The sequence below is a fragment of the Pipistrellus kuhlii genome, unplaced genomic scaffold, assembly GCF_014108245.1.
Source record: "Pipistrellus kuhlii isolate mPipKuh1 unplaced genomic scaffold, mPipKuh1.p scaffold_m20_p_22, whole genome shotgun sequence".
Taxonomy (NCBI): Eukaryota; Metazoa; Chordata; class Mammalia; order Chiroptera; family Vespertilionidae; genus Pipistrellus; species Pipistrellus kuhlii.
Window position 1 is genome coordinate 565,053 of NW_023425521.1, and position 12,189 is coordinate 577,241.

Consider the following 12,189-nt stretch of genomic DNA (forward strand, 5'->3'; position numbering starts at 1 on the left):
GTGTGTGTACGCGCAGGGGGCTTCTTTATGACGTCCGATTCTGGAGGGTTGCGGGGGGGGGGGGGGGGTGAAGAACAAAGACTAGAGTCCAACTGCGTTCTCTAAAGCATTGGTGACAACAAAGTGTTTTTCTCTCTCCCTTCCCTCTTCTTCCCTCTTTGCCCCTTGGGCCCCCGGAAACCTCAAACCTGGTACTGGGCGGGGAAGGGGGGGCTTGGGGCCCGGTGCCCCCTCCTACCTCCCGCCTCCCCCCAAGCCCCCAACCCCCCGCCAGGCCTGGAGCCCAGGCCCAGCTGCGGCTCTCTCAGCTCCGGAAAGTTTCCCCTCACTGTTTGCTTTGCTGCTGTTTAGTTTCTTAACCTTCAGAAATTTATACGCTATAAACTTTTATAGCGGTCATATTCTTTTATGGCTGCGCGCACGGCATTGAATGCCTCTCCCGGCTTCTCTGTCTGGCACTCTCCGCGCTCTTCCCCTCCGAGTCTCTCGATTTCTTTTATGGCCGCGGATCTCCCATCTCCGGCTCCCGGCTCCGGCTCCGGGCTCCGCAGCCTCCTCGCCTTTGTCTGTCTGCAGAGAAGCCAGCACCGCCGCGGAGGACGCCGCGTCGCCCGAGGCTTGGCCCCCAACCCCGCAGCCTCCGCTGCTCCCCGCGCGTCCTCCGGGCGGCACCGGCCTCCTCCGCTCACCCCCAGCCCCGGCGGACTCCGGGGAGCCCGGGAGGAAGAGGAGGGAGCCCGGACTACACAAACCCCAAAGCCAGATCCCTTCTATAATCCGAATGGAACCCCTGGACCAGGCGGGTGCCAGGAGCTTGGTTCCCTCCCGCCTCCCGCTAGCTGTCTGATGAGGGCATCCCTTTGTTCGCTGGACAGGGGTAGGCCTGGCCTCTCCCCGCCAGGACCCTTTCACGCAGGTTACGCTTTGTCCCCACGTCTACCCCCAACCCTGAGGGTCCTGGCAGGCGCCCCGGGCTGCGGTGGCCCGGCGGGAGGCTCGGGGGAGGCGGGTTCCCCGGCACCAGCGCCGTAGAGCCCAGTCCCCAGGCCTGGGTGCGGGTGCGGAGGGCCGCGCTGCCTCCAAAGGGGCGCTGGTGGGGACACCGCCGTCCGAGAGGGACAGGGAGGTGCGTCTCCCCCCAGCACGTACTTCTGGGGTCTGATCGGAAAGGGATTTTTTTCTCTCTCCGGAGACAATTCTGTTCCACTTTCAATCCTCTCTCTCACCGCCGGGAGCTGCCTGCCCAGGTCGCCGCCCCTCCCAGCCTCCACCCGCTTCATACCAAGGAGCTCCCTTTGGCTCAAAGTGGAGCCTCCGATCCCAGGAGGGAACCGAGCCCCCGCAGGGGTTTGATCCCCTCGAACGGAAGACGGGAGGGCTCAGCCTCCCCGCGGCCTCTCTGCCTGACCAGTTCCTCCGGCTGCTCGGGGCCGGCAGGCGGAAGTCCCTGCCTTCCTGGCTGGCAGGAGGTTTTAAAGGGACCAAACCACGGCGACATTCTCGGGCGGCTGGGAGCGGGGCTGCTTCCAGGAGCCACAGGGCCCGGCCTCGCCCTCCCTCCGGCTCTGGAATTTGAGGGAGGTCCCTGGCCTGGGACCACTTTGGAGGAAGCAAGACCAGACCCCTCTCCACACCGCTCCTCCTCCCTCTCCTGCCCTCCCGGGCCCCAGCCCTCCCGGGAAAGGCTCCTGGTCTTGGGCCCTTGGGTGCAGGCCAGCTCTCAGCTCTGCCCGGTCTAAGGAGAAACTTCCTTCTTTTCCGAGAGGAGCCAACGCAGAATAAGACACGAGCAGGTTTATTTTCTAGAGTGATATATATTTTTTTGTTCTTTTTTCTTTTTTGTTTTCTTCCAAAACAATCCGAGCTCTAGGCCCCTTCCCCTCCCCACTCCCACCCGCCACCCTCCCCTATAAGAGACAACTGAAAACAGGCGAGACGATCACCCCCCCCCCAAAGAAATCACAAAACACAGCACAATTTCACAGCCACTGACAAAGAAAAAGAAAAAAAAGCTCTACTGGAAGGTCCCCTTGCAAGGGCGGGAGGCGCAGAAGCAAGAGTCCATGGAATTGAGGGGATCGGAGAGGTGGGGGAAGGAGGGCGGAAGAGAAGGAGAGAGGAAGAAGCTTCGGCCTGAAGCTTAGGTGCCATTCCGCCTTCTCCTTTGCACGCGGGACGGGTCCGCAGAAGCCTGCGCGCGTGAAGCAGCCGTGCAGGTCGCCCTCCGGGCGGAGCGGGTCGCAGAGCGGCGGGCGCCGGGCCGGGCTCTCTCTGCGCCCCGGCAGCAGCCGCCAATTCCTGCGGCTCCTCCGAGGGGGTCCGGACCTGGGCAGGATGGGGGGGGCATGCGCCGGAACCTTTGCCCCTCCTTATCCGCCGCAGCTTCTCCGGGAAGGGCGCTCAGGAATCGATTCTCAATCAATTCTCCGGGGGACTCTCGCCCGGCTTTCCTGCCCCAGGCAGGGCGGGCCTGCAGGGGTGGAGGGCGGAGGGTTTCCTACGAGGGGCGGCTTGGCTCGCTGGTGCAAGGTGGGTTTGGCCAGCCAGGGTTGGTTTGGGAGCTGGGGGGATGCGGAAAGATGCAGGGCCGGTGGAGAGCGAGAGGAGCTACAGTCTCAGACAAGCGGGACACAGAGGAATGGAGGATGGACAACATGGTCAAGGTTTACGACCCACGGGTTGACCTCCTTTTGTTGGAAGGAGAGGAAAACATGCAGAATTAAACATTTCCTGCGACAGAATGTGTGGAATGCCTTCATAAAACCCAAGATACCCTCCTAAGACTACCGCTGCCTTCCCTGACCCCCCTCTAGCAGGCCAGTTTGGGGCTGAGCTATCCCTTTGCCCTTGGGCCCAGCTGGGTAGAGTTGGGGGTTCTGTGGGGGTGGCCTGGTGATAGTCAGCCCCTTAGGCTGCAATGCCTCACTCCAGAGCGAGCGTGTCTCTAGACATCTGGCTCTGGATTTGCATCAGGGGCAGAACCCCCCGATGCTGTGCCGGCTGTCCCAACAGCTTTGCGGGCCCGGATGGTCTGCACTTGGGAGGTGACTTCCGTTGAGTGTGGGCCCCAGGCTCCATGTATGAGGGCATCTGCTGGGCAGTGTGCAGTTGGGGTGTCTGCGGGTGGCATTGGGTTAGGAGGAAAGGGAAACAGGCAGACTGGAAGTGAGGGGCTGGGGCTCCCCAGAAAAGCTGGGGTGAGGGGGAGATTGCTAGGGGTTCAACTAGGGTCTCTCTTTCCTTGTGGCCCATTCCCTTCTTAAGAACCAACTATGTCTACCTTCTAAATGAACCAAACTTTCTCCTGAGGTCTGGGGAGAAGAGGGCCAGTGAGAGCGGGAGGAAGGAGGCTCAGGATTGCGGGAAAGGACTCGAAGAGCGAGTCTCCCTTCCCCATCCACTGGAATACATCCCAGGCAGCGCTGGCTCCGGCCACCACTGATAAATAAGCTTGAGATGGGGAGGGAGCGGGAAGGGAGGGGAGGTCTTTACTCTTTGCCCTGCTCCTTATTCATTTTCTTCATTTTCATCCGCCGGTTCTGAAACCAGATTTTGACTTGTCTCTCACTCAGATTGAGGAGTCTGGCCACTTCGTGCCTACGGTCCCTGGTGAGGTACATATTGAACAGAAACTCCTTCTCTAGCTCCAGCGTCTGGTATTTGGTGTAGGGACAGCGCTTTTTCCGGGAAGAGCGAGCGTGCAGCCAGTTGGCAGAAGGGTTGGCTGAAAGAGAAGCAGCGACAGAATCAAAGAAAGGAAGGAAGGGGGGGGGGTGATGAAGGGTTCTCCTGTTCTCCTTCCCAGCGGGCACACCCCTGGCAATCTACCCCCCTCCGGGCACTGGAGAAAGGGGCACCTGGGCCTTCAGGTTCCCACCCCTGGGTGAGAAGCAGCCATGGGCATGTCTAGGTGGAGGTTAGGTGGGAAGGAGTCAACCAGATGCCAGGCTGCCCGGCATCGCCAACGCTTTTCCCGCCTGGGATTGGTCCTCTTTATCTCTCTTTCTACACTTGGGTCTGGACAAGTAAGGACTCAAGTCAGAGCCCAGCAGGGTGGCACCCCTGCACCACCGGTCTGAGGGGGGGTGGCTGGTCAGACGGTCCTCGCTCTGGGTCTGGGAGGTGAGAGGGCTGGGCTGGGGGAGAGCAGCTTCTGTCCAGCCAGACAGGGCACCTCTGGCACCGCCAGCCCCGTCCCAGCACCCCGTGCCTCAGTCACAAGCTCTAGTCTCTTGGCCACATGGGGTAGCAGGCATGTAATGTCCATGTAGACGCCCCCCTACATATATATACACACACACACACTGCAAATATGTGTCCGCGCTTGGAAATGCAAACACCCAGCACACTCCAGTTCACAAGCAGCCCAATTGCAGCCATTTATCAGCTCCAGTCTGTGGTCCAGGGAGCACCAGGGGCTCCCAGATAAGTTATGGCCGCAATAGTCTCTCCGTTTCTGCTCCTGCTCAGCTCACAGTTTGGGGAGAGCAAGTTCAGGGAGATTGGGGAGCACAAGGGCTCCAGTCCCAGGGTGGGGAGCCAGGGAGAAGGACAAGGAGGGGGTAACAGAGAACTCTTCACAGCACACTTCACCCCAACTGGCTCCGTGTGGTGAAGGGGGGCAGAGAAAAGGGTAATTGAGTTGGGGGTGGAACAGAAATATTTACGGGCTTCTCTTCTCCTTACTGTCTCTCCCTATCCTGGAACTCAGAAAAGTTGCCAAGTAAAGCAGAGCTATTAAAAATAATAGCTACCCTCGACTAGATTCCTTCTCCCCAAATTAAAAAAAAAAGCACGAAATATATATTTTAAAAAGAATCTGGTCCATCCTACACTAAGTACCATGTCTTACCAATTTGCAGCGCTATTTCCTTAATGTGATTGCCCGTGGTAGGACCTACATTCACATTAAATATGAAGGAGGGGGGAAATGTTAATAATTGATCCTAACCCAACGGCTGCCTTGCAATAATGGGTTTTCCAGGCAGAGTTTGGGGGGCTTGGGGGTGGGGGCTCCATGTGGGTGTGAGCAGGGAGGGTTTGGGAAGAGCCAGTGGTACCCAAATGCCAGCTCTGGTGATTCAACCTGGCAGGTGGGGACCCCCAGGGCCCTCAGGGGGAGTGGGGCCGTAGGAACACCCCAAAGGGCTTGGGCTCCCCTCTGTTGGTGGGAAATCTGGCAAAGCAAGCAGAGTAAGCATCTGACCCCCCCCCCCTCTCCAAAAAGAGGAAGGGGTGAGGACTTGTCCCCACCAGCCTGAGGGTTTCTGGTCCCCAGCCGATTCGCTCTTCTTCACCATAAAGACAAAACATAGGGCCCTCCCCGCCAGCGCCCCACCCTCCGGCAGCAGCACCTCCGGGAAAGGCCGGGCTCCGCTCCTGGAGGGGGTGCTTAGGGGGGTGGGAGGTGAGGAGCCGTCAGAGGGCGAAGTTCTGCGCCTATTCTTGAGCCTCTCTCCCCGCACCTTTCCTCTCCCAGGGGGTCCCTCCGGGGTCTCTCCTCCTCCACCCTGGCTGTGGGTCCCGACTCCCCGCCAGGCGGACAGCGCGGGCTGGGGCTCCGGAGCCCGGGGAGAGAGGGCAGCGGGGGGCCGGGGGAAGGAAGCCGCAGCCCGGGAGAGGAAGCGGAGGAGAGGAGGAGGAGGAGGCCGGAGGGAAGGCTCCTGGGGAGGGCTCCGTCCCGGGCCCCGGGCTTCCCCGCCCCTCCCCTCGCCGGCTGCGGCCCCGGAGCCGCTCCAGCCTGGCATCTGCGGGGCTCGATCCTCCGCCGAGCTGCTGCATCGCAAATAAAGCCCTAACGAGCCCCCTCCCGCCTCCCCTCGGCCGCTTTATGGTGCGCGCGTGGCGCGGAGCCCTGCCAGCCGGTGCGCTCCCCCTGCCCGCGGGCCCTCCGCCTGCGGGACGCCAGCTCCTCCCGGGCCCGCGGCCGGGCTGCACCCCCAGCTCTCCGCCGGGGTCCCCGGGAAACGGGGGGAGGGGAGCGAGCGGGTCCCGCTCCCCAGCCTCCTCCGGCCTTGGCGCAGCGGGGGCGCCCCGCTCCTCCGCGGCCCCGGCTCCCCTCGGGGACCCCCGGCCGCTTCCTTCCTTCCTCCTTCCGCCGCCTCTCCTCCCCCGCTCTCCCGGCCGCGCCCGCCGGCTTCCCTTCACATTGTCCGGTTTATGGCCCCTCCCCGCCCCCGCCGGCCGCGGCCCGGGCATTTCCTCACTTCTTATAACTTACTTTGATCCGGCCTCTCTTTGTCCTCGCTTCCTTCGCACACTTTATTGTCCCCGTAGCCGGGTCTTTGATTAGACAGGACGGCCTCCCTGCCCGCCGGGGTCTCCAAACTGTACTCGGGCGAGCCCGGCTTGAGCAGCTCCCCCGGCGGCGCGCCCAGCAGCGGCTCCGCCTTCACGGCCGCCGGGCCCCCCGCCTGCCCCGGCCCCGGCCCCGGCGCCGGCCCCGCCGCCTCCCCGCGCGGCGCGGGCTCCAGCCAGGTGCGCAGGTACCTGCCGTCGGCCGGGCCGCCCTGGGGCTGCAGGTAGGGGTGGTAGACGGCCGGCAGGCTCCCGGGCGCGTGCGGGCTCAGCGGCGCCCAGGACGCGCCGAACACGGGCGCTTTGGGCTGGAAGCTGCACGAGGGGAACTCCAGGGGCTCCGCGTGGCCCGGCTGCCGCGGGCCCGCGTACTGGCCGGAGGCAGGGAACTTGGCCGCGGGCGCGTCCTCGCTCTCGTGACTTATGATCGAGTCGACATAATAGCTGCTAAGCGTCCCCGAAATGGACATCCTCAGACATTATCCGGGCGCCGGCCAGGGGGGAAGGGGACCCGCTCGCGCCGCGGCGCCCGAGCCGGGAGGGGAGAAGAAGAAGGTGGCACCCGGACCGGGGTGAGGGCTTTCGGACACGGACACCCCCCCCCCCGCCCCGCGAAGCCCCCCACCCTCCCACCCCCACCCCCTGAGCTCAACTTCTCAGCCAACAAAGTACAGTGGAGCGGCCCGGCTCGGCGCCCCTCGCCAAATGATTGGCCAAAGTTTCTCCGACGGCCTGATAAAGCGCCCGCGCCCGCATCAATCAAGCCGGCGAGGGGGCCGCGCTCGCGCTGTCAGCCGTCCGCGCCGCATTCCATATCGGGGAGGATGGATTGTTTTATGCTGATGCAATGTGCCACCACGTCAGGGCTCGGGCGGCCACGTAACCTCAGCGAGCGCAGCCGGCCGCCCGGTCCCTCCCTCCGCCTTTTTGCAAGGAGGGGGGTGGAGTTCTCCCGATGGTGGGGGGGTGGGGGGGGAGGTTGGTGGCGGGGGCGGAGGGGAGGCGGAGGGAGAGCAGCGGGCTGCCTCTGGAGGGACGCGGGCGGGCTGCGGAGCCCTCTCCCCAGGCGGGTCGGGGAGGGAGAGAGGGAGAGCAGGACAGTGGGAGGGACAGAGCCCCAGCTTGGGAGCAGCTAGAAGGGCCCGCGGCATCATTAACCGAAAAAGTGTTTCCCCCTCCACCACCTCCCCCCCCCCAACCCTCCCCAACACACACACCTTCACGCCATCCCTCGGGCCCTCCTCTCTTTGCTGTCTTCTTGTCACAAGATGTCTATTAAAACAACTGCGCAGCAGCCATGCATTGGAGGTGGTGGGGCCAGAAGCTGGGGGTTTGGAAGGCGGCATCCTCTTGGAGGGGGCTCTCTGTGACTGTTTGAGGAAGGTGACTGCCCGGGGAGTTTCTCCTGACCCCTCAGTAGCTGGCAGAGGGGGATAGAAAGGGGTGAGTGTCCAAAAACCCTGTCCTGAGGTTTTAGCTGTCCTGACATTACAGCCTGCGTGGGTTTAAAGGGATTCGTCAGGCCCTGGGAAGTAGAGCCTCTGGAAGAGTTGAATTCAACTCGCCAAAGCTCCCTCGGACTTCTTGGACCTCTCTTTGGCCCTGGCCAGAGGGAAGTGTGGGGTTGGGGTTGGGTGGGGGGGCACAGCCATTTCTCCTTCCCTCCGCGGACTAACAGGCCAGGCCCTTAAAATCGCCCAGATGGGGGAGCTGGCTGTGACAAAGGACTAAGGGGCTTCCCTAAGGTGTCAGCGGGCAGAGGTGGGGGGGGGGGTCCAGAGACCTCTCCCCGCCACCCAGGGAGGATGGAGCCTTTCAAGGCTCCCCTGTCCCACTGCTCTCACCCCGCGCTGCGTCCTTCCGGAAAGATCGCCAAACACTAGTGCTGTGGGGTCAGCCTTCCGCCCACCCGCCGCCTTCTCTCGCTGGAGTTTCCGAATCCCCTGTTTTGTTGGAACGGATTTCTGGGGCCCTGAGCTGGGGTTCCCTGGGGGCCACTCGCTGGTTTCCACTCACCTCCCAGCCCTGGCTCTTCCCACTCCAGCCCTGGGTGCAGGGGCCTGTGAGCACGCAGGGAGGGCAGCCCCGGACAGACAGACCACTCTCCTCTCCTCCCCTCGCCCTCCTTCCTCCAGCTGGGTTGAGGGCCAGGCTGGGGCTGAGTCTCCAGCTCTGGGCCCTGATAACCTAGGCCGCCCCCAGCCGCATTATCTTAACGAACAGGGCGATTCTAATTTGAGGTGTTACCGTGGTGCCCACGGACCCCTCCGCTGTGCAGAAGGCTGCAGATCACCTCCGCGCGCACACACCCTCCCGCCAGCTTCTCTTTCCAAATGAAGCCATCTCGTGTCATTACATGTGAAATACGAGGGCAAAGCGCCATATTTCTTCACATTATGGCGATTTCAAAATGATTTCTTAAAGATCAATGCGGGCACCCAGCCGCCCCCCTCCTCTCCCACCCCGGCTGTCTCTCCCAGGATGACAGCCAGGCGTGTCCGAAACCAACAGCAGGAAGATCTGCTTTTTCAGGGGGACCCAAGTGCGAGGCAGAGAAAAACAAACAAACAAACAAACAAACCCGATGCCAATTCTTCTAAGTGGCGGCTGGGCGCCTGGGGAAGAGAGAGCTACCTGGACTGGCCAGCGAGAAGCTGGCGCCGAGTGGAGGAGTCCCAGTGTGGGCACAGCACCTGTTCTGGATGTGCCAGCTGTAGGGCGTCCGCTGTGGGCTTCCCCTGTGATCAATACACTCTTCAGGGGACAGTCTCTCCTGCCGTCAGTAATGGGACAATGAGGCATGGTGGGCTGTGGCCATGGCTCTCTGTGGCCTACAGACCAGGGTCCAAAAGGACGTGGGTCTGTGGGCAGAGACTTTTTTATTTGTTTGTGGAAAAGTCACAGCTCTGGGCTGTTCTTAAGACCCAGGCTGTGCAGGCTCTGAACTCTGCCCACAGCCCGTCTGGTTGCCATTGCCCACTCCGGGTTTGTCCTTGGCAAGAGAGAAGTCAGGAGGGCCACTTGTTTAGGGGAGAAGTTAGAGGAAGAGTGTTGGGGTTCGTGGGGTGTGCCCTACTGGGGTGCAGTGTCCCGGCAGGGGAGATGCCCCTCACCCTGGGTGGTTCCTGGGTTCTGATTTAGGAGGGGACCCAGGCTCTTTCCCGCCACCAGAAGTTAGCCTGAGCTCACAAGGAAGCTGGAAAATGGGGACGATGTCAAAATGACAGGCTTTGAGGGTCTCGGTCACCTCAGAAAAGGGGCTCGGAAAGGCAAAGCAGGGACTAGCCCCTCAGCTCAGCTCCCTTCAGGTGCAACCAAGCACTGAGCCCCACCCAGGTAGGCTTTCTAGAAAACACTGTTGCTCCAAATTGAAACTCAACTCCAGTTCAGACAAATGACCAAAGGGTTGGCTGAGAGGGAGTCCCTTGTTTGGGGGTTCTGAAGGCCTTTCCCCTTCCAAAAACAAACAAACAAACAAACAAACAAACAAAACCACAAAACCCTTCTTTTCTCACCCAGACAATGCTACCTCCCCTGACCGAGGGAGGCGAACAGGATTTCAGCCGGTGATGCCCAGTTTCTAAAGGTGCCTCCTAAAGGGATTCCCTGAGTGAGGGTCACCTTGTCCTGAGAGAGCAAACTGTACCCCACCCCGCCCCGCCCCACCCCCAGTCCCAAAGAGGAAGAAGGGAAACCCGCTTGCCGCTTGCCCTCGGAGCCTCTCGCCATTCCCCGCACAGGAGAGGAGCGCCTGAGCACAGCTGGGCTGGGGCTGGTGGCTGGGGGAAGAGCAGGCGGGAAGAGCAGGCAGACGGCTGCAGCCCCGGTCATGCTGGGGCCCTGAGCGCAGATGAGGGAGGCGGAGGTGGGAGGCGAAGAGGCCACGCCGGGCCTGGACCAGCTGGTGAGTGCCTGGCTTGAGGGGTGGCTTTTAGAAGGGTCCTTATCAGTAAGAGAAAATTTTAAACAGAGGGGAGATAAACCAAAACAAACAAAAGAAGAAGTAAAAGCCAAAATAATAAAGGGGGAAAGGTTGTTTTTAATCGATAAGCTAAGCTGAAATTTATGCATGCTGTGTTTGAATAGATGTGTAGATCCTGTTTGTATATTTCAAATCAATATCGAACCTAGTGTGCGAATATACTGTACTCTACGCTGCACATAGAATAAATAGGGTTAATGTATATAATATAGATGAGTAAATCTGCCCAACCATAATACTGGATTGCGTAAGCATTTGTATGTAAGGTCTAGTGGTATGTATGTGGATGTGTGAATAATGCCTGTGATGTCGATTTACAGCTCCACTCATATAAGATCTATGATCCGAAAGCTTTTGTGTCCGTTTTTATAACCATCACACCCCTATGAAAAGGGCAAAAACTGAAGTATTTGTGCCCTTGAATTGTAGCTATAAAACCTCAGTTGATTCGGAAGCTTCCATTGAAAATCTGCCTGTTGACTTGATATTCAGGCAAAATATCTACGGTCCGTATTCTCCAACAAATGCATGTGACTTACATCTGGATTCTTTTTACAACCTCCTCCTAAAATATTTCTCTGGAAGGTGAAGGAAATGCCTCAAACTGGTTCAGGGAGGTCATGGAATTTTGTGACTTTTTTGTCCGACCATGAAATCCTTTACTGCGTATCTTTCCCAGAGCTGCGGGGGCAGTGTGCATCTCGTGATCCTTATTTCATGGTGGTGATGGGCGCCAGATGAAGACACTATTAGTCGTGCATGAGTATGTGCCACCCGAGGGTGCACTGGACCGGCAGGTAGAGCTGAGTTTAATGTGAAAGCTCTCGGGTAGCTGTGGAGGTCACACCAAAAAAAAGCACTGCTGTGTACAACGAAATCAGCAAAGTCCCTGAGTCTCTGTCCCCGGGCACCCTGAGATCTTTCTTCTGACCCGCAATCAGAGTCCAGGCCCCCTCTGGGAAAGGAGATGTGGAGACACTTGGCTCCAGGGGAGGGGGGAGAAACCAAGGACCCCAGAACCCTCACCCTTTACACAAAACAGGCCTCCAAAATGGGTCACATCGACTCTGCACAGGAGTTCAAACCTCGGTGCTTCCGCTTCCACCCTTCGAGTGGGGATTTTCATTGAAAAGCAACGAAATCTTCTGCTCCGCCTCCCTCCCCAAGCGTCAGAGGTGAGAGGAAGGCCTGGGAGGTCAGCGGCCCAGGCAGGTCTCTGGAATCTCCCCTTACCAGCTCGCAGCCATCAGGGATCTGGAAGGTGGTGGTGGGGGCTGACTCTTTGGGAGGGAGCATCCAGGAGGCCAAACGGGGTGGGCAGCAGGCGGGACAGAAAGGAGCTGAGCAGGTAGAAGGTTATTACGAAATTGCTTCCATAAAACCTGTGGCTGTTGTAAAACTCTCTGCTTTCCAAAGACTTTATTTCCTCCTTTCTCTCTAACATCCCCCTTTTTTTTCTTTTTACAGCACTGTTCCTGGGAGGGGGTGGCCAGGGGACACCGGGGATGGAAGACAGTGAGGCTCCGAGTGGTGGGGCAGGGCTGTGAGGGCCCCAGGGAGAAGCAAGGTAAGGCAGCAGGGCGCTCCAGACCGCCTTCACCCAGACTGAGGACGAGGAAGTGTCAGGGGGCAGCAGTTGGCCTCGCTCCCCAGGACAGCGTTGAAGGTTGCATGGCCTCTGGGTGGGGGGGGGCGGTCTCCTGAGGGGGCCCCTCCACCCTAGCAGAGGCCTGTTGTTCAGAGACCCCCTCCTTTGCCATCCAAGTCAGCCTGGCGCCACGGAGCCCCATCCGGTTGGGCCCCCTTCTACATTTCCTCTGCCTCAAGCAGGGGGGCGGGAGTTTGGGAACAAAAGTTAGCCTATGCTTTGGACTGTCCCACGCCTGCCTTCCGCCAGTGCTTCTACTTAT

General features: G+C 60.1%; 1 protein-coding gene across 1 annotated transcript; it reads right to left on the reverse strand.

Moving 5' to 3' along the window:
- Positions 1-3,469: 3,469 nt before the first annotated feature.
- On the reverse strand, positions 3,470-6,891 carry HOXB9 (homeobox B9). The gene is made up of 2 exons (XM_036451373.2): positions 6,221-6,891; positions 3,470-3,724 (listed from the first exon to the last, which is right to left on the reverse strand). Exons 1-2 carry the CDS (start codon positions 6,765-6,767, stop codon positions 3,489-3,491), a joined length of 783 nt encoding a protein of 260 aa, XP_036307266.1. The 5' UTR covers positions 6,768-6,891; the 3' UTR covers positions 3,470-3,488.
- Positions 6,892-12,189: the final 5,298 nt, after the last annotated feature.

Coding starts and splice junctions, on each gene's coding strand:
- HOXB9 (XM_036451373.2), bottom strand. CDS start 6,767: ATGTCCATTTCGGGGACGCTTAGCAGCTATTATGTCGACTCGATCATA. Junction 3,725..6,220: donor CAAAGAGAGGCCGGATCAAA/GTAAGTTATAAG, acceptor CTTCTCTTTCAG/CCAACCCTTCTGCCAACTGG.